The sequence below is a fragment of the Athene noctua genome, chromosome 6 (genome assembly GCF_965140245.1).
Source record: "Athene noctua chromosome 6, bAthNoc1.hap1.1, whole genome shotgun sequence".
Classification (NCBI taxonomy): Eukaryota; Metazoa; Chordata; class Aves; order Strigiformes; family Strigidae; genus Athene; species Athene noctua.
The window spans coordinates 24507474-24533677 of record NC_134042.1 but is presented as its reverse complement, the minus strand read 5'-3'; the positions used below and the strand labels follow the sequence as shown (position 1 = coordinate 24533677).

The window sequence follows — 26204 nt, the reverse complement described above, 5'->3', positions numbered from 1 at the left end:
CCCCCGCGCGCCGCAGCCCCGCCTCGGCGCTGGGCTCCGGGCGGGCCGGCGGGCGCGAGCGAGCGCGGCGGGCAGCCATGATGGTGGGTCTCGGGGCGGCCGCGGTGCCGGGGCGGGGCGGGCGTGTGCGGCCGGGTCGCTAACCTGTGCGCTTTGTCTCCCCCCCGCTCCCCGCTGCCGGCCGTGTCGCTCCGCGCCCCCGGCCCGCTCCGCCTCCTCCTCCTCTTCGCCCCCAGCAGGAAGGCTCGGACGACGGCCCAGATTTCCTCTCGGAGGAGGACCGAGGTGTAAGTGCCGCGGGGAGGCGTTAGGGACCCCGCCGCCGGGGGGCGGGGTGGGGGAAGGCAGGGTTGGCCCCCTCCCCCGGGGGGTCCCCTCCCCCGGGGGGTTCGCGCAGTGGCCGCCTGGCCCGCGCCCGCTGCCTGGGCACCGGGGGGGGGGGGGGCGGCGGGATGCCGGGGGGCGGCGGGCGGTCCGGGCGCGGGGATCTCGTAATGCGGGAATAGCAGAGCCTCCCTCTGACATTGGTCTCTGGGTGCCTGTGTTTTGCCTTCAATTTTTCATTGTTCTGTCACCCAAGTTTTGGAAGGGCAGTTCTTTCGTGCTTTCGTTGGGATGGCTCGGGAGGGGGCTCAGGGCTGCTAGAGATCCGTGTCCTTCCCTGCTCAGATACGTGCCCTGCTCCCCCCGCACACACCCGGGCCGTGCTGTGGTCCTGACCTGGTGGACCAGCCTTGTGGAGAGCGCCAGGTTCCATCTTTAATCGTGAGCCAGGGCCTAGGTGAAACAGTCCTGCCCTCTCTTCTCTCTTTAGGCCCTGGAGGCTCTCCCATAGATAACAATGGGACGTTTAGATTGCAGGCGAACACTGCATAATAAACTCTTTATTGAAAAGAAGTTCTGTTGTTGGGACAGGATGCCATGATTATGTTTCTTACTGAGAAATCTGTTTCCTCTGCCCTGCTGTTTCTGGCCTTCATTTCTGCATCCATCTTTCTTTAACTTCCCTGCCTCACTTAAGCAACAAATCAAGTAATCTAGTATAATTTATTCAGACTGATTACCCCTCTCAGTATCTTGAGAAAGACTGACTCTGAACAAGGTAGGAATGCTGTTACTCAGTCACTTAAGTTTGCCTTGGCTGTTGCTGGTTATTAAAGTGGCTACATCCAGGATATTACTTAAAATACAAAGTCTGAAAAACACTGTGTTGGTATACCCTTTTATCATGCATGCCATACTCAAGTGTCAAATATAATATTAAGTACCAAGCGATTTTTGACTGTATGCATGTGGTAGGAATTTGGTGCATTTTATGTTCCAGTTTATGACCAGAAGTTAAAAAAGGAATTATAGTATTGTTTTAGACTGATTCTGGCCGCTGTAGAACTTTTGCCTTTAGTTATACATCCACTTTAGTAAGAGTACTGGATAAAAAAAGAGAGACGGTGGAAATTGTTGTCGTTTGAGTGTCTTCAGAACAAGCACTGAAGAACTTGTTAATTATGGAGTTATATTTTACACAGATTGTCCCTGGTGTTTAGGAACATTCATTGAAGTGCACAGTTAAGCTGTCTTTGTCTGAAGGTGCAGGTGGAACATAACAATGCAGATTGATCACATGTGAAACTTGGTTGGTTGGTTATTAGTTTTCCCTCTAAGGCTACAGGTAGTCAGAGTTCACGAGGTAATTTAGAAGCCTTAAGAAATCTCTTAGCAGCCTTGTTTGTGCTGTTAGACAACTTACATCATCCCAGTTGGCCAAGTGCAGTCCTTTATTTTTATTTTTTTTCCCCTCCCCCATCTTCATTCAGCACTGAGGAATTAAACCAGAACAGTGTCCTTCTCCTCCCAGGTTTTAATTTTTTCACTGCTGTGTAAATCCCTGGGGTTAAAACACAGGTTATCTGCATGGTTTTGATTGTGATACAGAAAATCTAATCAAAAGCAATACTGACAGTCTGTTCATACATAAATGGATTTTCTGTGCTTTAATCTTTATAACTTTTTTTTTTCTCAGTAGCAGTAGTAAAAATAAACAGCTTTTCATAAAGTGTTTCCATGGTTCTGGTTTGTTGCCTTCCTCTGTTTGCGATTAAAAGCCTAATAGGTCAAGCCTTTATTTGAAAGCATGGATGGCAATTTCTGGTTAGAGTAATTGAGCTTTTAGTTTTGAAAGTCAGTGCCCTTTCCTCTCTAGAAGTCAGATATTGCTATGACAACTGTACTTTTAACTCTTCAGAATCGTGCTCGTCAGCTACAGTTGTGTTAAGTTTAACGTGGGGGTGATGGGATGAAAAGAGGACTGGAAATTACGCTGGTGCCACACAGAACAGTAATTCTCAAACAGTTGTATTTATACCGTATGGAGCCTTTTCCGGAGAATTATAAAACAGCACTGAGAGTCATCATTGAGGAAGTAGCAGTGGGTGGTCTGTAGAGGGAACTTATTATAAATGGTCTGCATAAAATGAACTTGTGGGAATTGCTTTTCTAAATCTCACTTAGGAAGATACTAATGAGTTCGCTTGGAGTAACTCAGTTCCTGTTGGTTTTTTTCCTTCCCTTAACATAAACAATACATGCTTTGAAAGGTGCTACATACAGTATTGCTCTATTAGTACTGTCTTGTGTATTTTGTATCTACATAAACTTTTGCCGATTTGGCTAATGCTCTTGTCTGCTCATTTAGGAGAAATGAGCTATCCCTTAAAACAGGTCTGCCAGAAACTTAATGCTGCGATGACACTTTGTAATCTTTTGCTGTAAAAGTATTGTTTGTTTGCCTTGCTCTGTGTGTTTATCTGCCTGTAAAGAACTCCCTGAAGAAAGGGTCCTTCTTCTCCTTAACGTTTTTGAAAGAGTTTATAGAAGTTAACTGTTGTTAACAGATGACATTACCTAGGAGTGTAAGGTTTGGCAGTTTCCCTTGTCTCCACCAGCTTCCTTCCATTGCCATTTGAAGTATAATTGATCCTTCAACAAGAGTTTAGGTGCTAAATCCTTCCCTTGTGTTGTATTCTCTTTTAGTGCTCTAACATTGCTTAGCGCTGTTTTGGCTTCTGGTATTTCCTAGACCCTTTGAATAAAACAGGGACTTTCTTGGTCTATCATAGGAAACTGTAAAGCAGCTAAATTAAGTTAGCTTTTGTTTTGCATGTTGTTCAGCATGGGCATAGAGTATGTATGTAAGCATAAAATTATTGGGCTATGTTGTATATATTAGATGGGGGAGGGGCAAGATACAAAGGCACTGTATCCCACCTCAGTCTGTTCCAGAATTTAAGGTACTTTCCATTTTCATCCAAATCACACTTTTCATCCAAACTGGGTTTTGTAACATTTTAATTTTCTGTTCCTTCATGATTAGAAAACCATCCATTGGTGACAGTTTTCTTTTCAATGTAGTGATGAAGAGATTGCTTAAGTTTGTTGTGTGATGATGTTTATTAATTTAATTCCCAGTAATGCAATGTGAACCACTGTGTCACACGAGTGCATTTAAAGTCCTTCAACTTTTTAATTGTCTTTGACACCTTTCATAAATGCTTCATTACCATTGCAGATGAAAATGTTCCCTGTTGGCAGTCAGGCTACAAAGCATAATTTAACATATGATTAAACTTTTCAAAACTGTTACAAACTTAACTCAGCATAAATCAAACAAATAGTCCTTTACAGTTGATTGTCATGAGTGAAGTTGTCATGTTTAGGTAGTTCTTCGTTTTCTCAGCACAGATAAGCATCTTATTTCTAAAGTTGTGAATAGTGCATATAGCCAGGGTGAGCTGCACTAGGAGTCTGCATACACAGTAATGACAAACTTGAACAGCTGTTATACCGAATCTTAAATTTTGTATTGTAGCACTTTTTAAAAAGGGGGAAAAAAAAAGCATTTTAGAATAAATTTTTGTGACGTGAAAGTCTGCAAAAGTACCTTTTGGATAATCCAGATTATTTGCTGAGATTGTTTGCTAATGTATTCTGGGGGACCGGAGAAAAACAAACAGTACCTCAGACCACTAAAAACTTTTTTTACAAGCTGAAAAATGTGGTGTCATGACATAAGGCAGACATTGGTATGTCAGATTATGTTTTTCTTTCCTAAATTAGATGTTAAGCACATTGAAAACTCGGTAGGAGCTAGGAGATTCTGCCTCTGAGAAGTGATCTGCAGTGGATTGTTGCATGATAATATGCCTTTGTGTGAGGCAGTGACCCCCTAAACCTTGTGAAAATAAAACAAAAAGCTATGTGTGTGAATACGTTACCGTGCAGTGGTTCTCATGATTTGTAACTTTGGTGTAAGGAAAAGCTATTACTAAATTTTTTAAAGCTATTGAACTGTTATATTTTGCTAGCCGAGCAGAATATGCTAGACTCTATGATTTTGGTTTACTTTAGTAGACTAATTCTATTAGTCTGGTTGCTGCCACATAAGCAACAGACTTGTCTGTGCATTGAGGTTAACAGGGAATCTAGAGTGGGAGCTGACCACTATGATTTAAAATAAAGATAAAGATAACTCATGGAAAACAAGATGTGGCAATTGATGATTCTCTCCTAGTGCTGTTCCAGTGCCTTGCAGTGTTACCTTCGTAATCTGCTCACGTGTAACCTTTGTACTTTGTGTTGCTGATACTTAAAGCATTTTTGTACTTGAGTACGGGTTCCAAAATTCAGTCCTGAAAAATTTTGCAGGAAAAAATCTGTATCTTTGTATGACAAAGCATTTTTATACTGTAGAATATGATATTTCTAGAAAAAACACAGCCTCAAAGAAAACACAGTGTCTCAGTAAAAGTAAGCCTCATGACATGACATTGAAATATTTTTTGACAGTCAGAGTTAGCCTTACTACTTGTAGAAATATTCTGAATATCTGTTGATTGTGATGATGAAATTGTCATGGGACAAATTGCTCTAGAGCTGCAAGGATGAGGGGACTTAAATTTCCAGTTGAGGTCTAGATGAGGATCATTTCACCAAGTACTGGTGAAGCCTTTGGTCCAGTGACCGCCAACCATTGCAGTGCTCCGATAATCGTCCAGTTTCTCTATATTTGATCATTGTCTCATTTTCTTTTCAATGTGACTTGGGAATTATTTTGTGAGAGAGTTCAGGTTTCACATATTGTGGAAAAAAATATGCAAATTCCTTGCACTTTAGCCATTTCACATGCTGATTTCGAAGAGATTAAAATCTTGGGTTTGATTTTGTTGTGTGTGTTTGGTTTTTTCCCCAAAAAATATTTCCAAGGAGACTTAGCTCTGCAAAATTCAGGAATTTTTTTAAATGTTTTTTCAGTATATCATGGGAAACATTGAACAAAAGAATATTGTAAGATGGTGTGAGTAACCCAGGTCTTTATTTCAAAGAAGCAAGAGCTATTATAGGCCCACTTTTCTCCTTTAAAGTACCTTTCCAACTGTTGGTCCCTTTATAATTACCTTTACAAGTACATTTACTTACAGCAGGTTGTCAATTTGGGGAAATGGGGGGGATGAAGAGAAAAACATACTGAACTTGATGCTGTCTGTAAATGTACTTTGTCTTGACCATCTTGATTACTAGCTAGTTAACAATACACAGAAATTAAAACAGTGTGCTATCAAGGAGTACTGTAAAGGAAATTATTTGTATGGTCATGTGTGCCATAGGGAGTTCTACTGGAATTTATTTTTCCACTGGAAATAATCCTTTAATGTTGGGTTTTTTTGTAATCTGTCTTCAGTCTTTTAAGGATGTTCAGCATTTCAGGATCAGGGGTCTTCTCAAGGGAAGAACAAGGGAAATATAATTAATATTTTTTTAATTTAAGCTAATTAGATTTTTCTTTGTTTAGCTTAGAGCAATAAATGTGGATCTCCAGACTGATGCTGCTCTGCAAGTGGATATCTCAGATGCACTTAGTGAGAGAGACAAAGTGAAATTCACTGTCCATACAAAGGTAAAAGCCTGGGTTTGTACGCTGGACATTTTCTTAATTATCTAGAAAAGAAATTTTGCTTAAACTGTTTATTGAAACTAGTGTAACACAATCCAAAGGAAATGAGAAAGTAGCTTTATCTTACATTTAAGAGACTGTGTAGCTGCAGTGCTTAAGAAAAAAATGGCTAAAAAGTTAAGAGGTTAAAAAAGTATTTAGAAAAAAGTAATGTTCAGTTTTTTGTACTGATGTGTTGTCATGCCATTCCCATGCTTATTAATTGGCCTGTTTGCAGGTAGAATCTCTGATATACCTCAATATTCTTCAGTATAGGTTTTTATTAGATTAGCCATGGTTTCAGAATCTAAAAATAAAATTTCATAATGGAATTACATCCAAGGATAATTTTTAGTTACTGGTTGTTTATGGCTTTTTTTTTTTAGATTTGAATGTTTATTGATTGTAGAGTCACAGAATAGTTGAGATTGGAAAAAAATTTATGGAGATCATTTAGTCCCATCTCATCCTTCACTCCCACCTTTAAATCAGGGCGAACCAGAGTGCACTGCTCAGGACTTGTCTGTTTGGGTTTTGAGTATCTCCAAGGGTGGAGACTTCACAGCCTCTTTGAGCAACCCATTGCAATTGATTGCTGCATTAATTAAGACAGTGGTAATTATTGCTCTCAAGTTTTGGTTGTTTTTTTTTTTTTTTCCAAATCCTTACTTGGATGATTGGATTGTTTTTACAGAAATATTTTCGTTGTTCCTTCAAGGTGTTTTTCATATAGTAATGAAAGCATTTTGGTGTTTTGGGTTTTTTTGGGAGGGGCGGGGTTTGGGGTTTTTTCCCCCATAATTCTTCCTCCTTTTCCCCTTCTAGAGTTCCTTACCAAATTTCAAACAAAATGAATTTTCTGTTGTCCGACAACATGAAGAGTTTATTTGGCTTCATGATTCCTTTGTTGAGAACGAGGACTATGCTGGTTATATTGTAAGTATTACAGTTCTTTTTGTTTACATGCATTTTTATGTGGACTGTATCAAAAATACTTGTGACTGCTTTTAAATGCAATGAAAATGGCAGATCTTTGTTCCTCCTAAAATCAGATCAGATGCTCTAATACTTCATTTTATGCAACTACACAAAATTAATGGTTGAAGCAAGCTTGGAGGAAAGTTACTGTAGTTGTCATACCTTCCTGCCTTTCACCCCTAAGGAGTGAGTAATTTAATCTGTACCCAAGTGTATTTTTAGTCCACCCTGTTAAAAGTGTGGGAGATAGGTGAACTGTATAACTTGGTGATATTGTTTTTACAAGCTAATGTTTAACTTAGTTACAAGTTTCATGTTGCCTTTGTTTTAGCTGGAATGGCAGAGTGCAGTAACTGAGCTCTAGTAATTAGACTTTTCCAGTTTTTGTTATGAAGTTCAGAGTCATTTTACCATAAATCAGTCGGAGAGAAAAAAACCAACACAAATACCATCCAGACTTAGAGAACCTTAACATATGACTTAACAACTTACGTTCTAAGTTTATTTCAGGCCTCTGGGGAACACAGGTCCCCAGATAGTCACATTACGATACTGCCTATTAAAAATGGGTGCTGCTGTTCATACTTAAGTTACAAATAGAATATTTTTCATCTTTGTGTGAAAGGTAGGTATTCATTTTGTGGTTGGGGGGGTGTCTATTGATTCAGAAGGCAAACATATATTTCTCATTGAGTAGTGGGTACATGATGAATATAATCTGTGATGTGTCATACCATTCTTGAGCTAATCTTTTTCTAGTCAGAAAAGCTATTCAAAGTGACTAGACCTTCATTGTGGTAGTAACTAGTCTCAGATGGCTGACTGCATAGACACTAGAGTTTTATTTTTTGTAACGAATGAATGTAGTGGGCAAGTATTGGTGAACTAAAATTTAAGGATAGTTTATCTTTGCTCTGTGTCCTTTTACTGGTAGCAATTCAGGATTAGTTTGACTGCAGCGTTTCTATTTCACTGTTTAATATACTATATTAGGAGATTAACCTAGAGACTCGTTTACTGTGTGCTGTGTTATATCAACAGATGTATCTTTAATGTCAACAGTGCTGCAAGAAATAACTCGTACCTACAAGCAATATAGAATACTTTTTTTGGTTTAAAGGTTTGGAGAGTTGTAAATGGATGGTGTGAAAACAATTGTGGAATTATTTTCTTTAAACAAGAAACAACCCTTACCAAATAAGCTAAACCAAAACTAATTCTAAAATAATGATTTAAAGTTTTAATTCATTGTCATGGGAAAGCTAGGTATTATTTGGTTTCTGTTGTATTAAACTACTGAAGCCATTATTTAATACTTTAGTAATCTTCAAGGAAAATTGGCCAAAATTGGTATAGTATTGCAGAGTGTCTAACTCATGAATGGGAGACTTTATCCATAAATGCTGTAATGAATGATGAAAGAGAGCCATATATTAAAAAGCTGCAGGCAATCTACAGTTCCTGTACTGAATGAATGTTGTTTGACTGAGAAGATGAACAATTAAAAAAAATTTGAGTCAATTCCAGATTCCACCAGCACCACCCAGGCCTGACTTTGATGCCTCGAGGGAGAAATTGCAGAAACTTGGAGAAGGGGAAGGATCAATGACTAAAGAAGAATTCACCAAGATGAAACAAGAACTGGAGGCGTATGTAGACTTGATTACTACTTTTTGTTGTTTATGGGTTTTTTAATATAACCCTCACCTTTTAATGCTGTTTTCTGTCCCATGTTTTGTTCTCTGTGAGGTATAGGCTTGAGAATCCAGTTGCTACATAACCAGGGTTATCTTAGTCATCATGATCAGAGCCATTAGGAAAATTGTAGAAAGAATTTCATGGAAGATCTGAAACAGAAAAAAAAAACCAGTTTGTTCTTGAGCATTTTTTTAAAAAGGAAAAAACTAGTTAGATCCTTTTCTTCACAGAGCACCTGCAAAGGGAGGAGGTAACCTGTAACATTTTTAGTTCTGGGATTCCACATTTTATAAGCATAATGATTTAAGGTTTATACATGTAGTGATTGAATTAGGGATTTTTGCATGTGGTTGGTACTGTAAACAGAGATGCCAACCTTGTGTTCCCTGAGAAATTACTCGAAATTACCGTGGAGATTACTCGAAAATACTTTTTTGATACTCCCTTTTTTTTTGCACAAGGAGAATATACTTCCTGAAAAAAATTATTTTCTTTTACAAATGAATTTAATGTGTACTGAAATATCTGCTCTAAGGATTTTGGTTCCATATTGAATTAAACAGTGAAGTTTCTCCTTGCTTCATCCACTTTCCTTATCATGCATTCACTTCTTTGATCTTTTTCCTGTCATTGGTTTCAGTTTTCAAGTGTATATTTATGCTGCTTCTAGACTGCTTCTATCAAGAGCTCTGAATTGGCAAGAAAAGTACATAGAACTCTTAGAACTGCTGCTTTCTCTCCGAACTCCAGCTGCTGTGAGCAAATGTCTTAAAAAGCTCTGTATTGGTGTTACGTACAACATAATTTATAGCAGAGTAGATATACACTTCACATGCAGAAAACTGGAAATTAGCAAAACACTATAGATTTTAAAGAATCTGTGGTTTTCCAGCGGCCCTGATCATGATTCTCTTGTGGTCTGGTTAGGGGTTGGATAACACAGAAAACTTTGGGTTTCTTCTACTGCCACCTCCATCCTCTGCATCCTCCTTTTTTGTCTTCACTGAATGACTACTACTCTCACTGAGATCAAACATCTCCCAACACTGGCCCTGCTGGTTTGCTGGTATGTAAATCTTAACCTCCTTGCACATAGTGGAAGCAAAAGTGTTGATGATCATGTCACTGTTTGACCTTGGAATGGGGAAAAGAGCCCCTTCCTCATATCTAGACAAGTTACGTCTTATTGAACTTGAAAAGGAAAATGAATTCTAGCAAACTTGTATTGATAAGAATGCCTTCCTCTTAATTAAATCACAAATGAGTAATTGCTTTAAAGTTGAGTTGGCTAAACTGGGCAACTATGAGATTGTCATGGTTAAACTTGAATTTTTTTGGTTGTACCTAGCAAATACAGCACTTAATTTCACTTTTATAACCACTATGAAGCAAGACATCCATATAAGCTTCAGCCCAAAAAGGTTAGGTGCTTTAACATGGAATAAAAGACTGCCATCTAAACAGCTAACAAAACAACATGGACATTTAAATAAGTAAGGAGGGTGCAAATAGGCAAGGGGATGGAGATGGGGAGGAAGGAATTTGCACATCAGATACATAGTGCATAGTGACTGTAGTCTGTATCTCAATGTCTTGATTTTTGGGGAGTTGGGGAAAGGAAAATTGAATGAAGTTACACTTTCAGCAAACCAGTCTGTGTTAGCTAGCCTTAAAAATTATTATTTATTTGTTAAGTCTTCATTAAAAGTCTCTCTGTAATATGTTAGGGCTTCACCTTTCACCCTAGTATTAACATTGTACTGTTTATTTATGTATATATCAAATATTGGAGCGATAACTTCTACTATATCAATTTATAATTTTGTATCCTTACTGAGGATGTCTTAAAGCTGCTCACTAGGCTTATCTCAGACTTAATTGCTTCATGTGAAATTCTTATGTCTGTCTTGTTTCTTGTTTTCAGTGAGTATTTGGCAATATTCAAGAAGACAGTTGCAATGCATGAAGTGTTTTTGTGTCGCGTGGCAGCACATCCTATTTTGAGAAAGGATTTAAATTTCCATGTTTTCTTGGAATACAATCAGGATGTGAGTATTGAAAACGGAATCGCTGGCAAGAGAAATCAAGATGTACTTTTATGGTGGGATGGAAAGTTGATTAAGAGGGCTTTACCTCCTGGAGCAAATTGCATCAATTCCTTCATACCAGGCATACTTGTATTGTAAAAGTTAGAAATTTATTTAATCTGTAGGAGTTAATTTTCCTGCCACCTGGGGAACCATATGCACTATGTGCTCTACCCTCGGCATCAAAAATATTAATGGAAATAATATCCAATATGTTTTGGATTAAAAAGATTAGCTTTTGGTGGTGATTTCACATGATGTTATGCTTGTCCACTCTATGACTGAAATTTTTTTTTGCCAGGAAGGATGATGTAACAAAGATAGAGTGGTAGTTTTTAGCATTTGGAACTGTGGTTTAAATTGTGTTGCTAGCAGAACTAGAGAGAATTTCTAATGGAATGTTCTAATAACTAAAGCCTTTTTGTTAATAATGTAGGTGAAATTTTTTTATATATCTATATTGGACTAGTGTGGCAATCCACATGTTACATACTGAGTTGCTGTTTAATTTTAAGTTAATGTGTAGGACTGTCTGGATTCATAATAACTCTTTGGTTTTGAAGTTAGTGGTTGCTCATGCTGCAAACAGTTTTTAGTTGCTTTTTAAAATTGCAGAGATCAGCACTGAATGTTGAAGAAATCATTACAAAAATTGGTTCAACTGAGTACATGCTTAATTTCAAAATATGTTACAGAGGATCCTCTTGCTGCTTGATGTAGAAACACTTACTGGTTCGGGAACTCAGTATTTAAACTGGGCAAATTTAAATAGACAGGAAGAGGGTGTGGTCTTTTTTTTTTTTCTTTTAAAAAAAGTGCTTTTATTGCCTCCAGAAAGTGAACTAACTTGGTAATGAATTTGTTTTTCAGCTGAGTGTTCGTGGGAAGAATAAGAAAGAGAAACTTGAAGACTTCTTTAAAAATATGGTGAAATCAGCAGATGGTGTCATTGTTTCAGGAGTAAAGGTGACTACTGCTTAACATATAAAGATTTAAAATGTATTAACATTGTTGTCCCCTTTTTTTAACAAAGAGAATTTTACATAGCTACAAAAAAAGGGCTTTTTGTAGCAGTATTTAACTTAAGAATTAGAGGCAGGTCATGGGAAGAAACCTATCGCCCTGGATGCAAGATAACCAAGAGCTATCTGATTGCTTCTGTGAAAGAGAGCTTTCAGTACTCTTTCCACTGTTTTAGGAAATTAAGCATTTTTTTAATCCATTGATAATTGATAATCCATTTTTTATTCTGGCCTGTCATTTTTATATAGTGGAAAGGTGTACTAGCTTTGACAACTGCAGCTCAGAAGTTACACTAAATTTTACTAGCCTTGTAACATCCTTCTACTGTTTAAAAGCTAAGAGCAGCAGTAGAGGTGATACTGTTTTTCCCAGTAGATGCAAGAATGTAACTGAGACTGAAAAAAAAGGTGATAATTTAATTTTCATTTAAATTAAATCACTTTAATTAAAAAGCATAAATACTCCAGAAGATAATTTTGATCTCCTTTCTTTCTGCTGGAACCAAATTAGAGGAGCTAAAGTTCCTAGTTGTAAAATCTTGAGTTTTGAAACTGCTGGAAAGTGGATGTAACCATGGATGAATTATGACTTGGAGAAAAATATAAAGTCCAAATAACCAGTGGTTTTCATAAGCACATTGTTTGAAGCCCGTGTTGTAGACTATTCCATGGTATTGAGCATCTGTGCTATTTTAGAGAGGTTTAAAAAATAAACAACTACCTCAAATTGTAATACAGAAAATACTAAAATTTACCAACTTTAAAGAAATCTGTCATCAAGATCAGTGTTCCTGAGCTAGGAGTTCATACCATCCCTGTTGTGACTGCAGCTTCTTTGCAACTGGCTGTCTTTCTTCCCCCTCCCCTTTTTCTAGGTGGATGTCCTTTTATTACATACTTGACATGTATTCTATTTTTCTGTCACCAACGTTGTGGTTAGTAGTGAAACTACTTCCTTCGCTTCAGGTTTAGTTATTTAGACCTTTAAGATACTTGTTACAAAATCTTAATAAATTCTTAATAAAACTTCAGGTCATGATAAAATAAGTGAAGAAGAAATTGGTTTACGTAAATGGTGTTTTAGACAATAAAAATAGATTGCATTTCATGTCAGCAGTTGCAATATATGCAAACTTAGTCTGCAGTTGCCCTGTACAGAGTGAGTGAAATCCTGTTTTTTAAATTGTTCTTGTTTTTTGTAGGATGTTGATGACTTCTTTGAACATGAAAGAACATTCCTTGTAGAATATCACAACCGAGTCAAAGATGCCTCTGCCAAATCTGATAAAATGACAAGATCACATAAAAGTGAGTTTTGTTTTTTTTTTTTCCAGGGTGAAAATAGTAGTAGTTAAAGTGTACCGAAATGGTTTGTGAGGAGCAGTAATTTTTAGTTTTCTTTTTGCATGTGGAAAGTGAATTAATTTTTCCAAGTATAGTCTTTGGGTAGTCTGGAGAAGTTTAATCTGACTTTCAGAGTTTAGCCTTTGCTGTAGTAGGCCAGATGGAGTTAAGAACAGCTTGATGCAACACTGAAGATATCTTGGTTCTTCATGCTGTCCCTTTGAAGAGAAACACACTTTAATAATTTTATTTTTGAAGTCTGATTCTTAGTCTTTAAAGTATAAAGGTGGTAATATACCAGTGTATGTGATTTTACTCTGAATGAAGTTGCTCTTGGTTAGACCAGCTTGCATTGGTCAGAGTGCAGTTGCTTGGCACACTGAGCATTGCAAATCCTATTTGGGCGGTTAGTTCTAGATCAAGAAGTCAGGTTTCCATTTTTCAGCTTTTAGAATGGAGACTGGAGTGTGTACATTCAGTAGCTTGGTTTGCAGGACCAATTTGCAGGTGAGATTTTCCACTTAGCTATTGATTTCTCTTTCAGAGCTGAGTGCTAGCTAATTTCTAGAAGCTCTAGACAGTCTTCTCAAGTGCAGTGCATTTATTTGAGAAAATGGAAAATCTTTGGTTTAGGACTACTGTGTTTGGTTTAGGATTACTGTGTTTTGAGAAGCTCAGAAAAATGTTGACCTTTGTTGCCCTTGATTTTTAAGGTTTTGTGCCTAGATAAATCAAAATTAAACTACTAGATTCTGTCTACTTTTTTGATGTCTGTGTCTGATTCACAGATGCTGTCTTTGCTATCTGCAGTAATACAGTTCACACAAAATCAGGCCACAATAATATAAATCACACAAAACCAGGCTACAAAACATTTATGAATCTTCATTGATAAGGACTCTAAAGTGGATATTGAATGAGACATTAAACTGAGAATTTACTGAGCTCTTCAGATGCTTCTCTTGCTGTTGTATGAAGACTGAGTCTTTTGTATATTAAATCTTATTAGGTAAATTACAGACTTCATGTTTTGGTGAAAGCGCCATGTTTATTGTGTTGTGAAGTTATCCTTTATAAGTGACATAATTGAAATTTTATTTCTGCTTTTGTGTTAGAGCATGTTCCTTTTAGAAAAACACCTACTCCTGAAGAAAGAGAGGAGCTTCAAAATTTTCAGAAAGAGGAGGAGTAAAGTAGTAAAACAAGTCCTTGTTTGTTTTTCTAGATGTGGCGGATGATTATAATAGAATTGGTTCTTCATTATATGCGTTGGGAACGCAGGACTCCACAGATATATGCAAGTAAGATATTGTTACTAACTTATGGGGGAGTTTGCTAAGTAGCAATCTTAACTGCTGAGATCAATAGCTCTCTTGTTGCGAGAAAACCAGAATTTATTATAGTTATATCCCATTAAGATATTTTTCTTGTCTAGTAATTAATTTCTGTAACAGGCCACTTCAATATTTTTGCTTCAGTATTTGTCTGGGAAAAAAGTGCTGTTTTCTGCAGTTTGTAGAAAATTGCACAGATGAGATGGAAAAGTCCTCATAGAGTAAAAATACCCCAAACAACTATTTCACCATTTTTTAAAAAAGTGTTTTAAGTGCTTTGACATGCAACAAGAACAGGTCTCAGTCTGCGTACACTGATTTTTGTGGGTATTCCCTGGACCAACATCTTGAAAAACTTTGAAAATAGAAGAGGATCTCTATGTACAGATGTCTGTCCTTTAATCTTTCAGTGATTTGCTTGAATATGAGGTTTGGTGTATCTGAAAGTAAAACTCGGTTAACTAGCTTAAAGATGTTGATGCTTGTAAACATGTACACTTAATAGAGTTAGTGTGACACCAGGTAGGAGATAAGTATGAAAGTTAGCTTACTAATTTAGGTACATTAGAGTGATACACTTCCAAATGTGGTGTTAGCTTACATAACGATTCCTTTGATTACAGAATTGAGATTTGATGTAGTCTGTTGGGGTCTGTCAGGAATCATGTCTATGTTCTGTCAAAATAGTATGATTTAATTGTATTTCAGTCTGCTGTTACATTGAACCTTTGTATTGTCTCCTGTGATGAAGATGTGCCACATTGTTGCTCAGCCTCCCTGAATTCCAATTACAGCATGCGTCATGTTTACTGTGTGAAGAAAAGTACATTCAAATTTGAGTGAAGGACACTTGATAATAGCGTAGGACTGTTAACTAGGGTGGTGGTGGTTGTGGTTTGATTCACAGAAGCACAAAGAATCCCTGAGGAGCTGTGCAATTATTCTTTGGTAAAAAAAATCTATCTGTTGTGCTTTGTTTGTCCCCTACATTTTCTTAAGTCATACAATTCCCAGATGTTTGAAGTGCTACAATTTGAAATTATTATGTTCTCTGAGTCCTGTGAATTACAATTCTAAGCAGTGCCTTTACAGTCTTTATTGCCAGACACAGATTATATTTTGAGTTCTAGAAAGTAATTAGACTGTTCAAATTATTGTTGTAATATAAGCTGTTTCCTTTGTGCAGGTTTTTTCTGAAGGTATCAGAGTTATTTGACAAAACACGGGTATGTACTATGAAACCTTTTTAGATATATTCAGTGTGTACACCCTGGAAGTGGCAGGACATCTCCTGTCAACTAGACTTTGATATGTTTTATGGATGCTTCTTTATGAAGCATTTAAGCAATGTGTGATAGAGAATGAAGAAGTATATGATTTCAGTCATCTGTTTTGTAAAATGATTGATCCCTAGGAGTCTTCAGTCTACTAAACACTTCTAGGCACTCTTCCTGTCTTCTATGTAATACATTAATAAAGCTGCTGTTCCTCTAAAATGCTTAGAGGCCTTGCATACTTCTTACTGAGTATCATGGAAGTCGTTATGGAAAAAGAAATGAAGAAATGTAATCCTTAATCCAAAAAATGGCAGTCATGCTGCTTTTTTTTTTTTTTCTGGAACCAAGATGTGTTTCTGCAGTTACTTGACTCAGAAATACTATTGCTGATGCTCCTAACCAGGTTTTCAAACACTTGTCTCACTTGCCTTATTTGTTTGACTTGGTAGAGCAGAAGATGCATGACATGTATTGGGAAAACTTTCAAATGAAAAATGTATGTTTCCTGAACATGGACAGTTGTATCTGCATAAATATGTACTTTAAAGAAAATGAAGTTAATGGAATTACTTGCTTTGACCTAAAATGCTGCATTTTAGAATTTATTTTTTTTTTAGACTAAGATTTTAAAAATGCACTTGCATACTCTGTTCTAAATTGACAGAAATGTCTGTTTCAAATACAAGCGAATAAGTTTATTGGCCTTTTTGAACCATTTAATACATGCAGTTACACAACCAGTCTGCAAAGGTGCCTTAAAAATTTGTTTTCCTTTGATCTCAAAACCAACACAAAATTTCTTGTGCAGCTCTTTATACTAGATAAGTTTTTGTTTCTCTGCTGTTTTTCTAGTATATGGTACATATAATTGAAATTGGGAAGAAAGCATTGTTTAAAATAGAAAGCTATTGTTAATTACTGGTCGCACAGTAGGTTCTTGCTTACATTTTAATACAAAATCCTAATACTGCTTCTCATGGTGCATCTTCAAGTATTCTTTCAAAAACTAAGATCAGACATTTGTGACAAAGACAATCTGCCATGTACTGATGTACGTTTTATGTTGTATTTATATCATACAAGTGAATACCCAAAATCTGGATGTTTTTAAATTGATGCTTTTACTTACTGTTTTTCCAGAAAATAGAGGCCCGGGTATCAGCTGATGAAGATCTTAAACTTTCTGATCTTCTGAAATATTACCTAAGGGAATCTCAAGCTGCTAAGGTGAATTTATGGGGTTTTGTCCAGTGAAATAGTGTTTCTTTAAAAAAACACACCAAAAAACCCAAACTGAGAGAAAGGATCATCTTGAGAAATACACAGTAGATAGTTTAAAATGCTGCCATGTCTAGCCTGTGATTCCTCACTCAACTGTACAACCTGTATATCTGTTGCATAAGGAATAACGATGCAGTTGTTGACTGGGACTGACTGGAACTGTGTGATCCACTTATGGAGGCCAAATTGAGCAGTATAATTAAAAACAGTGGTAGAGCTGTTGGTGAATTGTTCATGTGTTTGCAGCGTGTTTGTTGCTCGTAGACTGTAAGCAATTCTGCTTTTTTTAATATTAAAACTGGATGCTCCAGATGATCTGCAAGTGCTGATACAGAAACACATGAGCCAAATTCGATACACTATACCTACAGATAATTTAATTCTTAGTGTTATTCGATGTAAGATGGTTAAGTAACATGACAGAATGTGGAAGCATTTGACAGAAAATGTCTGTAGTTAGAAGATCACAGCAATAACTGTTGTACAGAAAAATGCTATTGCTGTTCTTGGGCCCTGTGTGTATATCAAATACATAATCTAAATATAGTTTGTTTCTAATCTAAGAAGCTGTGAAATTTCCCATGATTGCCCTTTCTTAGGCTTTTTGGAGTATCATCTAAACCATCTGTTGCTGGCCTCTGTCAGACGAGATGCAGACCAAACAATATTAAATACTGATCCAGTATGGACATTCCTTGCAGGATAAAGTAAAGTGAATGCAAATAATTTAGTAAGAAGTGACACACAGCAAGAAGGACTAAAATTAATCTGATTTTTTTGTTTTATTATTTGCTATATGTTGAAATCCTTGGGTAGATTCTTATAAACTATACATCCTTTATGCTTTTTTTTATAGGATCTCCTCTATAGAAGATCTAGGTCACTAGTGGATTATGAAAATGCTAATAAGGCATTGGATAAAGCAAGAGCAAAAAATAAAGATGTGCTGCAAGCTGAAACTACTCAGCAAATATGCTGTCAGAAATTTGAGAAAATTTCTGAATCGGCAAAGCAAGGTATTTGAGTGGTTTTTGATCCTACATTACTACTTGAAAATGAACAAATTTTAGGATATTAGTAATAAGAATAGATTTTTGTACTGTTTCTTAAGCAGAACTATTACCTTTTAATCAGTATTTACTTATTTTAGAAAGTTCACATGATATTTTCCTTTGGCTCCTCATAGCTCCATTAGGTAGAGCAAAAGTCTAGGTGCAAATTACTTGTTGATCGCTTCTTAAAATATGTATAGGATAGGATCCAAAATTAATAATTGCTAGCAATAAAGGCAAACCTAATCTTTTAAAGTACTGTTGAAATTCCCTTTTTGGTTTTATGCATTCTTCTGTGAAGGCAGCAGACTGTTGCAGAGATGATACTACATGTAGTAGTACATGAGAAAAGGGGGAGAGATCATGAAATGAGATTTCACCGAAGTTGCAGAGTTACAGTAGCTCTAGAGAAAAGGAACCTTATTTACATGTTACCTTTTTCCTGGAAACTTTTTTTTTTTGGCTAAGATTGTTGTGAGTTAGTAGTCATGACTCATTTTTTTGGGGCAGATTTGTTCAAGGTTTAAACACCATGCTCTTCTGTTTTTATCAGTTAGAAGTTGTTTGTCCCTGTAAAACTGACTAATGATTCCTATAAATGAGACAGTGGAGAATGAGTGATCCTATTAGCCGCCAGGGTATATGCATAAAGCATGCTTGCTGTTTCTGTTCTTCATGCTAGTTTTAGCTTAGTATCTTTCCTAAAGTCTTCCACATATCAGCTTTGAAAGAACAGTGCACATGGAGTAAGCGAATTAAATGTTTGAAAGCATCCACATTGCAGTCTTATTTCAAAGAGCTTGGTGTCCACAAAAGCTTAGCTAGAGGTAAGGAATTGCGATGACCAGTGTAGCAGTATCTCTGAGCCTGGAATGTGCTGAGATAAAACTTGTTTTTTCCTGTTGCCTTCTCTCATGCTTTACCTCTTCCATCCTGAAGGAAAGTCTGTTAACAGTTGAGGGCACTAGCAATAATACCATTGATGAATGCATTTTTATTTTCTATAGAACTGATAGACTTTAAGACAAGAAGAGTTGCAGCATTCAGAAAAAATCTGGTGGAACTAGCAGAACTGGAATTAAAGCATGCTAAGGTAATTGTGATCCTTTTTGGCCTGTATTTCAATTGATGTTAAATATTATATGCTTGAATAACAGAAATGGCTACATTTGTTGACACACTTCACATTCGGGAAGAGGAATTTGAATGTAACCGTCATCCAGAGAGGTGAACTTTCTTGAATCAGAAAGAGGGAGGGGAAAAAAAAGTATAGGTGAAATATCTCCAAGGGACTGGTGTGCTTGAGGTGCCTTTGGAAAACTCATCTCCTTTAAGACAATTTTGGCTTCAGTTTTATGTTCCTCTAGCTGTTTGATATATCTAGCTGCAGACTTTGAATACCTGCCTATTTTTAAAACCTCATCTCATCATTTTACTGAGATAGGAAGTGGTTTCTGCTGTTATCCAGATGTTCAGGACTGGATGTATAGGATAAGCCCACTATTAAGCATGAGGTCACACTTCTGTCTGAAATCAGATCAGTGTCTCTATGCTTTTTTAACCTTTTTGCCTTTAAACTATGAAGTGCTAACAAAAGGAGAATGTTGCAGATACGCTTTTCAGGAAAAAAAAAAAAGGAGCTTGTACTGTCCTTAAATTTCACAATGTATTTGATTTGTTTATTCCGTATGAAATTAATGTTTTTGGTTAAATCGGGTTAGCTGCTCTGACTTCATAGACAAGTAAACAGTCTCTTACTTTAACAGTCCTCTAGCAGGAGGCATCTTTCTTTTAAAAATCAACTCTAGCATTTCTCATTCTCATCACAAATCTGTGTTGACTACCAGGCTTTGAATTAACTCAGAATATATGTGTTAAAAGGACTAGTTAAGAGTTGTATTGTGTTGCTGAGTTAACTTGTTGCTGCTTATATACTCTGTAGTGTTGATGGTGTAATTCTTCATTCTGCCAAACCCATTGTTTGTAAAACTAATGCACTGTAAAAAGGGTTGTTTGGGGGATTTTTTCTTTAATCTTTGTAGGTGTAAGTTCAGCTTGATGGGATATTTAGCTGGTAATCAGTAAGGTTTGGAACTCTTTGCTCCTTTTTCAGGTGAACAGTGCTTGCTTTAATGTGCTATATTGGAAATTCAGCTATATTTCCCCTAAAGTCTTGAAACATCTCATAGTATTTGTTACTATTCAGCCTTCCTACTTCTCTGTGTGTAACAGCTGCCTGTATCCAGCCCTGAGTCTCCCAGGAATCTCTGTGTTTAGTCATGAATGTACTGGTTATGGTTTTTAGTGAAATTCAAGTATGACTGTTAGGACTATTAAACAGTTTTTACTGGTTGGTCATATCATGCTTTAAGGGAGTGGATCCACAGCACTTCTGTCCTGCTTCAGTCATTAACACTCATCATCTCTTGTAACTGACCCTCGCTGAAGTCCCGGCATGCCTTGGAGTGGAATACTTAAAAAATGTCTCTATCTTCTAAAGTATCCTCAAAGAATCAATTGTATTAACTCTGTGCAAGTCAAAATCTTGTAGTAAAATTCTCTTGGATTTTGACAGCTATTAACTGTGGAAGGCAGGGGGAAAATGCTTAATTTCTGTAGCTTTCAACTTGCTTGATTATGTGCTTCTCGGTGTTCTCAGTTTACCTGGAAGAGCCTGAAGAGATGGATCAGTTTGGTTGCTGTGCTTTTATTTTGTTTTTTTTTTTTCTGGAATGAGTACCTCCAGACTAGATGTTGTGCAGGTGTATCTGCGACTGAATCAGTCTAGCCATGTGTCTTCTGGACTTGGAGTTGCCTGGCACAGAAAGCGTGGAGGTGAAATCTGATGCAGTAATGCTGGAACTCACCTGAGAGGCTGTCTTTCAGAGGAATTCAGCCACCATGAAGGCTGCTGCATGACTTACTGTTACAAGTTATTTGCTTTGTGCAGAAAGAAAAACACAAATCCCAAAATACAGTTTGCTGCGCTGAAGAAGTCAGAATGACTAAAGTATGGAGAGAAGGTTATAAGACACATCTCACGTTTCCTGAGCTGTATCTGGTTGTGTGGCTCTGGAAGATTGGAGGGTGATGTGATGGGGAAATCAAGATTGTAGTAAATCAAGGGCACCGTATATACAGATATTAAGTGCGCTCTCTCTGCCCAGTTATGTTTATACTACTTCCTTATAAAATATTTGTTTTAATCTGCTAATATCCTGTTATCCTTTCCTGGTTGAAGCTCAGGACTTGAAAAAGCTAAAAATCAGACTGTGGGTTGAGATTACTTTAAGTTGATGTGAGTGCAGACTACTGCCAGGAAGGATGATGATGCATGACTGTTTCTTTCCCTTATGTTGGCACTGTTATGTGTCCAGCTGCACAGTAAGATGGAGCTAAAATTTGCTCTGGGTTTTTATATGCTTTACTTTCAGTCTTGTTTTCACAGCATCTCTTGTGTCAACACAGTTTTGACTGGGAGGGGTTGTGAGTATGAGAGCTCTGCCTTCTTATCAGCAGCACGTACCCTAGATTTACTTAAAATAGCTGCCAGACCGCAGCTTTAGATTGTTTGGTCTGTACCTATACTAAACAGATTGATGTTCCTTTTTCTCACGGTCATTCTATCTTGACTGTCCCTCTAGGTAGGGTTCAGCTTCTGTTTTGCTAGCTCAGTGTTTATTCATGACTTCATGCAGTTGTAGCTAATGTAAGACCTGATTGTTTAGGCATTTAGTGCAAAAGCTGCATTTAAGCCTATTCAGTGTTTTAAACAGTTGAATTTTGAGATGTTCCTGTGTTGGCCTTAATGTTGAAGAAGGGAGGATTGACAGCTGGTGGAGCTGTTAAGGTTGTAATCATATACTTAAATCATTTATAGCCTTGGCTATACTTTTAGAGTCTTTTGACATATGAATTGTAACTGAGTAAGATAACCACCTCCTTCAAATAAAAAAATCTAAACATCTCTATCCACAAATACTAAGATACATGCTCTTGCCTCTATTTTTTTTTTGTAGAAAAAGAATTTGTCACATTTCTAGCAACAGATGTCAGTTTAGAAGTGACAGAAGAAGGGAGTAAGCAAAATCTGATGCTAAGGGATTTGGTTAAATGCTTTGTCAGTAACTCTTTCTTTCCTGAAAAGGATGTTTCTGTCACCGTGGTTCTGCCAGTAACTGTAATATCTAGAGCTTAGGAGTCTGAGTTGGCAAAAAATACTTTTCTGAATCTGAATTTATAGGACTTTCTTGAGCTATGCTGATATAAGTCAAGTATGTCTGATGTTGCAGACAGAAAGAGTAATGGCTCACAGCCTCTATTTTCCTTGGTTTATTATAATTTAAATAAGGTTGTTCTTGTGAACTTTGTAAATTTGATCTAATGAAAATGAATGATTTGCCTATTTGGAAAATTTCAGTAGGCTGGCTGGCTGAGTCTGGAAATGACTGATGCGTCAAAGGTGTCGTGGTACTGTTTTTTCTTTAGAGTGCTATATAGTGGCCAGTGAATTGCAAGCATACTTCATGCTGCGGATGGGCTGTAAGGGGATGGCCAAAAGGTGACTGTTGCACTTTTCTTACAGGTAACATCCATGCAGTTCACAATTATCATTCAGACTGAAGGATTCCTTTTCATTGATTACTTAATTAAAGCTAATAATACAGCTGTTCAGTAACACAGACCTTAGATTATGAATCTTGTACACTACAAAGATGGGCCACCAAGTCCCCATGCATTTCGTGTATATTGAATTTGTTTGTATCACAGAATTACAAGCCTTTTAAATAGCTTGTGAGTGTCCTCAGCCAGGATAGGCATAAAAGGACAAAAAGCTGTTGAAGCTGTAGCTGAAATCGCTGCCTTCTGGAGAAGACTGAAAAGGATTCAGTAGACACAATTGAGAATCATCTACTTTGAAGCCTTTAATTTAGTTAATTGCTTAATCTGGATTATAGCAACCTTACTGGGGGATAGAATTATGATTTCTTACCTTTCTGGGTTGAGGGATGAGTGTCCTTCTGCCTGCCTACCACAGGTCACTTGGAATGCTTTCAACTGAAAAAGTAAGAATTACAAATTCTTGTAGTAGTTGTGCGGGCTGTTTATCAAGGACATACAAATCACAGCTACTGGTACTGTTTAATTATATTATTTTGTTTGTTTGAAGTTTTCTTTACAGGTTTCCTTTTGGATCCAAAAAATTTTTAGAAGGAAGCAGTTTCTCCCATGTTCATAACTGGATGTTCAGACTGTTTTGTTCTTGCATTTTATCTGAACCTGATAGGAATTACTCTTAACCCTGTCAACAACCTAACATTGTGTCTTACACAGAGATTTCAGACTTGGGAACAAATCTAGTACAGCTATTTAGCAGTGAATAGCTAGTAGTTTAAAGTGATCTAAGCATAAATGAATGAACAAAACAAGGTGAATATTGTGAATACCAGGTTGTTTGTTTGTTTTTCTGGAAAGTAAATCTGGGTTTACTTGTTGATCACATTTGCTTAATTCACAAGGGTATCTTTGTAAGTGTCAGTTCTGTAAATTCATTCAGAAATCTGAAAGTCAACCTGTACGTTTTTATGATAGAGTCAGAATGCTTTAAATAAGATTAAAAACTAATCTACAGGTGTTTGAAAAGAAGAGTGGAACTTGGCCTTAGAGAGAAAGCTTAGTTAATGTTCTGATAATCACTTCTGTAGCTCCAGCTCCATTGGCTAAACTCTACTTTCATAACTAAATCACCTGGCTAAGCATGTAAATCAGTCTGTTGTCTTTCAAACAAGGTCTGTCCTTGAACAGAGCTAGAGTTTAGATGGCTGTCACAGCAAAGAGATGCTGAGTGCTGTGACTGGTTAACACATCTTGATGAATTCAGTATTCAGTATAATATATGAATACTTCTGGTTTGGAATTAATATTCCAGAGCGACATTTACTCTACAATACTATATCAAAAATTAAAACTTTGTAACCTTTGACCTTCATTGCTAAGACAGTGCTCTGCAGCGAATAGTTTTTGTGGCCAGACTAGATCTTTAGTAAGAAACTTGTGAAGAAACATGGAAGGGGTATTAAATGCTTATTTTTGAATCTCATTGACTCCGTTTAGTTCTATGACACAATGCCCCTACATTCAAAAAACTCTAATGTGTAAAAGTTACTTAAATATTTCAAAATAAGCTTAATACCTGTCCTCTTTCAGTGGTATCATTGTTCTTTAAATAATATTTTTTTGCCACAAGTGTAAAAGAAAGTAGAGAAATGTGGTCATATTTTTCTTTATTTTTACAGGGTAACTTACAGTTGCTGCAGAGCTGCCTGGCAGTGTTAAATGGTGACACATAAGCTACGTTCCGTCCTCCCACTAACAAGGGCTGCCCTCCTCTGGATTTTGTTTTCATGACTTTAAATAAGCATTTACAGTTCCCTGGAGAAAACATTTGATGAAGTGCACATAAGCAAGCTCTTTCTTTCAAAAGAATTAAAACAAACACCTGAAAGTAGCTCCAGACTATATGAAGCAACAGCATACTTGTTATACGTACATATTCATGTTTATTTAACCATTATATGCTTTCATTGTTCAGAAACCAAATGCTCTGTTTTTGTGAAAATAGCCAATATAATTATGTTCATGTTATGAATACTATGATACGGCTGCCAAACTTATTTACCTTTGTAAGTAATTTCTGAAGTTCACCATTTGAAGCACATTGTTCAAATGGCCTAAATATTACCATTAGATATTTGAATATTGTTACTATAATGGCATTGTATACACTGTCTTAGTTTTTTTCCATGTACTGATATCAAGAAACTTAATCTTTTTTTCAATTGTGAACATTTCTTAGGAATTTTTGAGAACTTTGTGTAACCTTTATAACTATGATTTAAAAAGAAAAGCAAATGCATTAGTATGTTTGCCTTAACTTGTAGACTAATCCAATTATTGTAAAATAAACCATGAATCAATGATTTTTCTAAAATTATGCAGAGACTGTATCATCTGTAAGCTTCATATTTTCTAGTAAATCAGATTAATTAGCTTTTTCTCTATTCATCCTGTAAAACATTGAGTAATTATTGGATTGGTCTGACACTAAATACTCACCTAGTAATTTTTCACTTGCATTCTCAGGTTTATCTGTTTGCCTACCTGTTTGTCTGTGACTTTCCTATCCAGTGTACTTAAACTGTTTTGAGCTTGGTGGCTGACTCTGAAGTTTCTTTGGCAGAAATGCTTTTCAGAAAATGTAATGGGTTTCTTTCCAGAAAGGGGAAATAAAGTAGCACAAGGGAGTTCAGAAAGTGTGTATCAGTGAAAGGTAATACTGCCCCACTTTGATACAGATAAGAAGCTTTGCTCCAGAAAATAAAAAGTGAAGGTATCCCCAATAAAGGAATACCTGAAAAGGATCTCACTTTGCTAACTGGACTTAAAACACAGAGCTATAAATCCAGTTTTACTTGTTGTATTGCTCTGTGTCTCTTACTTGAACCATGGAACTTTTCCAAGAGGTGCTGTTCTGTTGTGTAGATGTCATAAAATTAGGCTTTACTGGATGAACTGCTCTTCAGTGGGATTGCTGCTTTGTTTTGGGGTTTGTAGACCTTCAGTGGAGCAGCAGAATTTTGGGTGAATGGGTTGTTTGGAGACGCTGATCCATGTAAGTCAATGTCTCTGTGATTACAGACTCCCTGTACTGCACAGAGGTGTGAGGTTTGTTTTGGTTTTTTTTCTCTCCAGTAGGGTGAATTGTACACTGTAGTATGCTTACCCTGCTGCCTTGCACATCAGAACATTTCAAAGGCAGAGAAGTTTCTTAGCTGAACCTGCTGTTTGCATTGTGCGTTGAGTTGCACAGGTGTAGCCTCAGATTACCGGTGCCCAGCGGTCATTAGCAGCTCCTCTAGTGTGTATAATACTTCCCAGCAATGGCTACTACACTAATACTGTGCTGTTCATCTTCCAGATATAACAGGTATAATTCCTAAGGAACTCATCTATAAATAGACTACAAGGGACAAAGATTTCAATGTATATACGGTTAACGGAATTGTAAATATTTTAAGTAGGATGTGGGAACAGTTTTTAGATTAGTCCTTGCTGTTCAGTGTTACTAGCTCATTAAATTTTTTT

The 26204-nt window shown here is 36.9% G+C and overlaps 1 protein-coding gene across 2 annotated transcripts; it reads left to right on the top strand.

Annotated features, from left to right (window-relative positions):
• SNX6 (sorting nexin 6) lies at positions 1–25272 on the top strand. Of its 2 annotated transcripts, none has more exons than XM_074909868.1 (14): positions 1–83; positions 240–287; positions 5846–5950; positions 6812–6922; positions 8492–8613; positions 10587–10710; positions 11620–11715; positions 12974–13079; positions 14341–14416; positions 15636–15675; positions 16867–16953; positions 17864–18023; positions 19067–19152; positions 24356–25272. In XM_074909868.1, the coding sequence occupies exons 1-14, from the start codon at positions 78–80 to the stop codon at positions 24407–24409; spliced, it is 1221 nt and encodes a 406-aa protein (XP_074765969.1). In that variant the 5' UTR covers positions 1–77; the 3' UTR covers positions 24410–25272. The 2 variants fall into 2 exon arrangements, with proteins under 2 accessions (XP_074765969.1, XP_074765968.1); XM_074909867.1 differs by having other exon boundaries at positions 39–83; positions 237–287.
• The last annotated feature ends 932 nt before the right edge of the window (positions 25273–26204 follow it).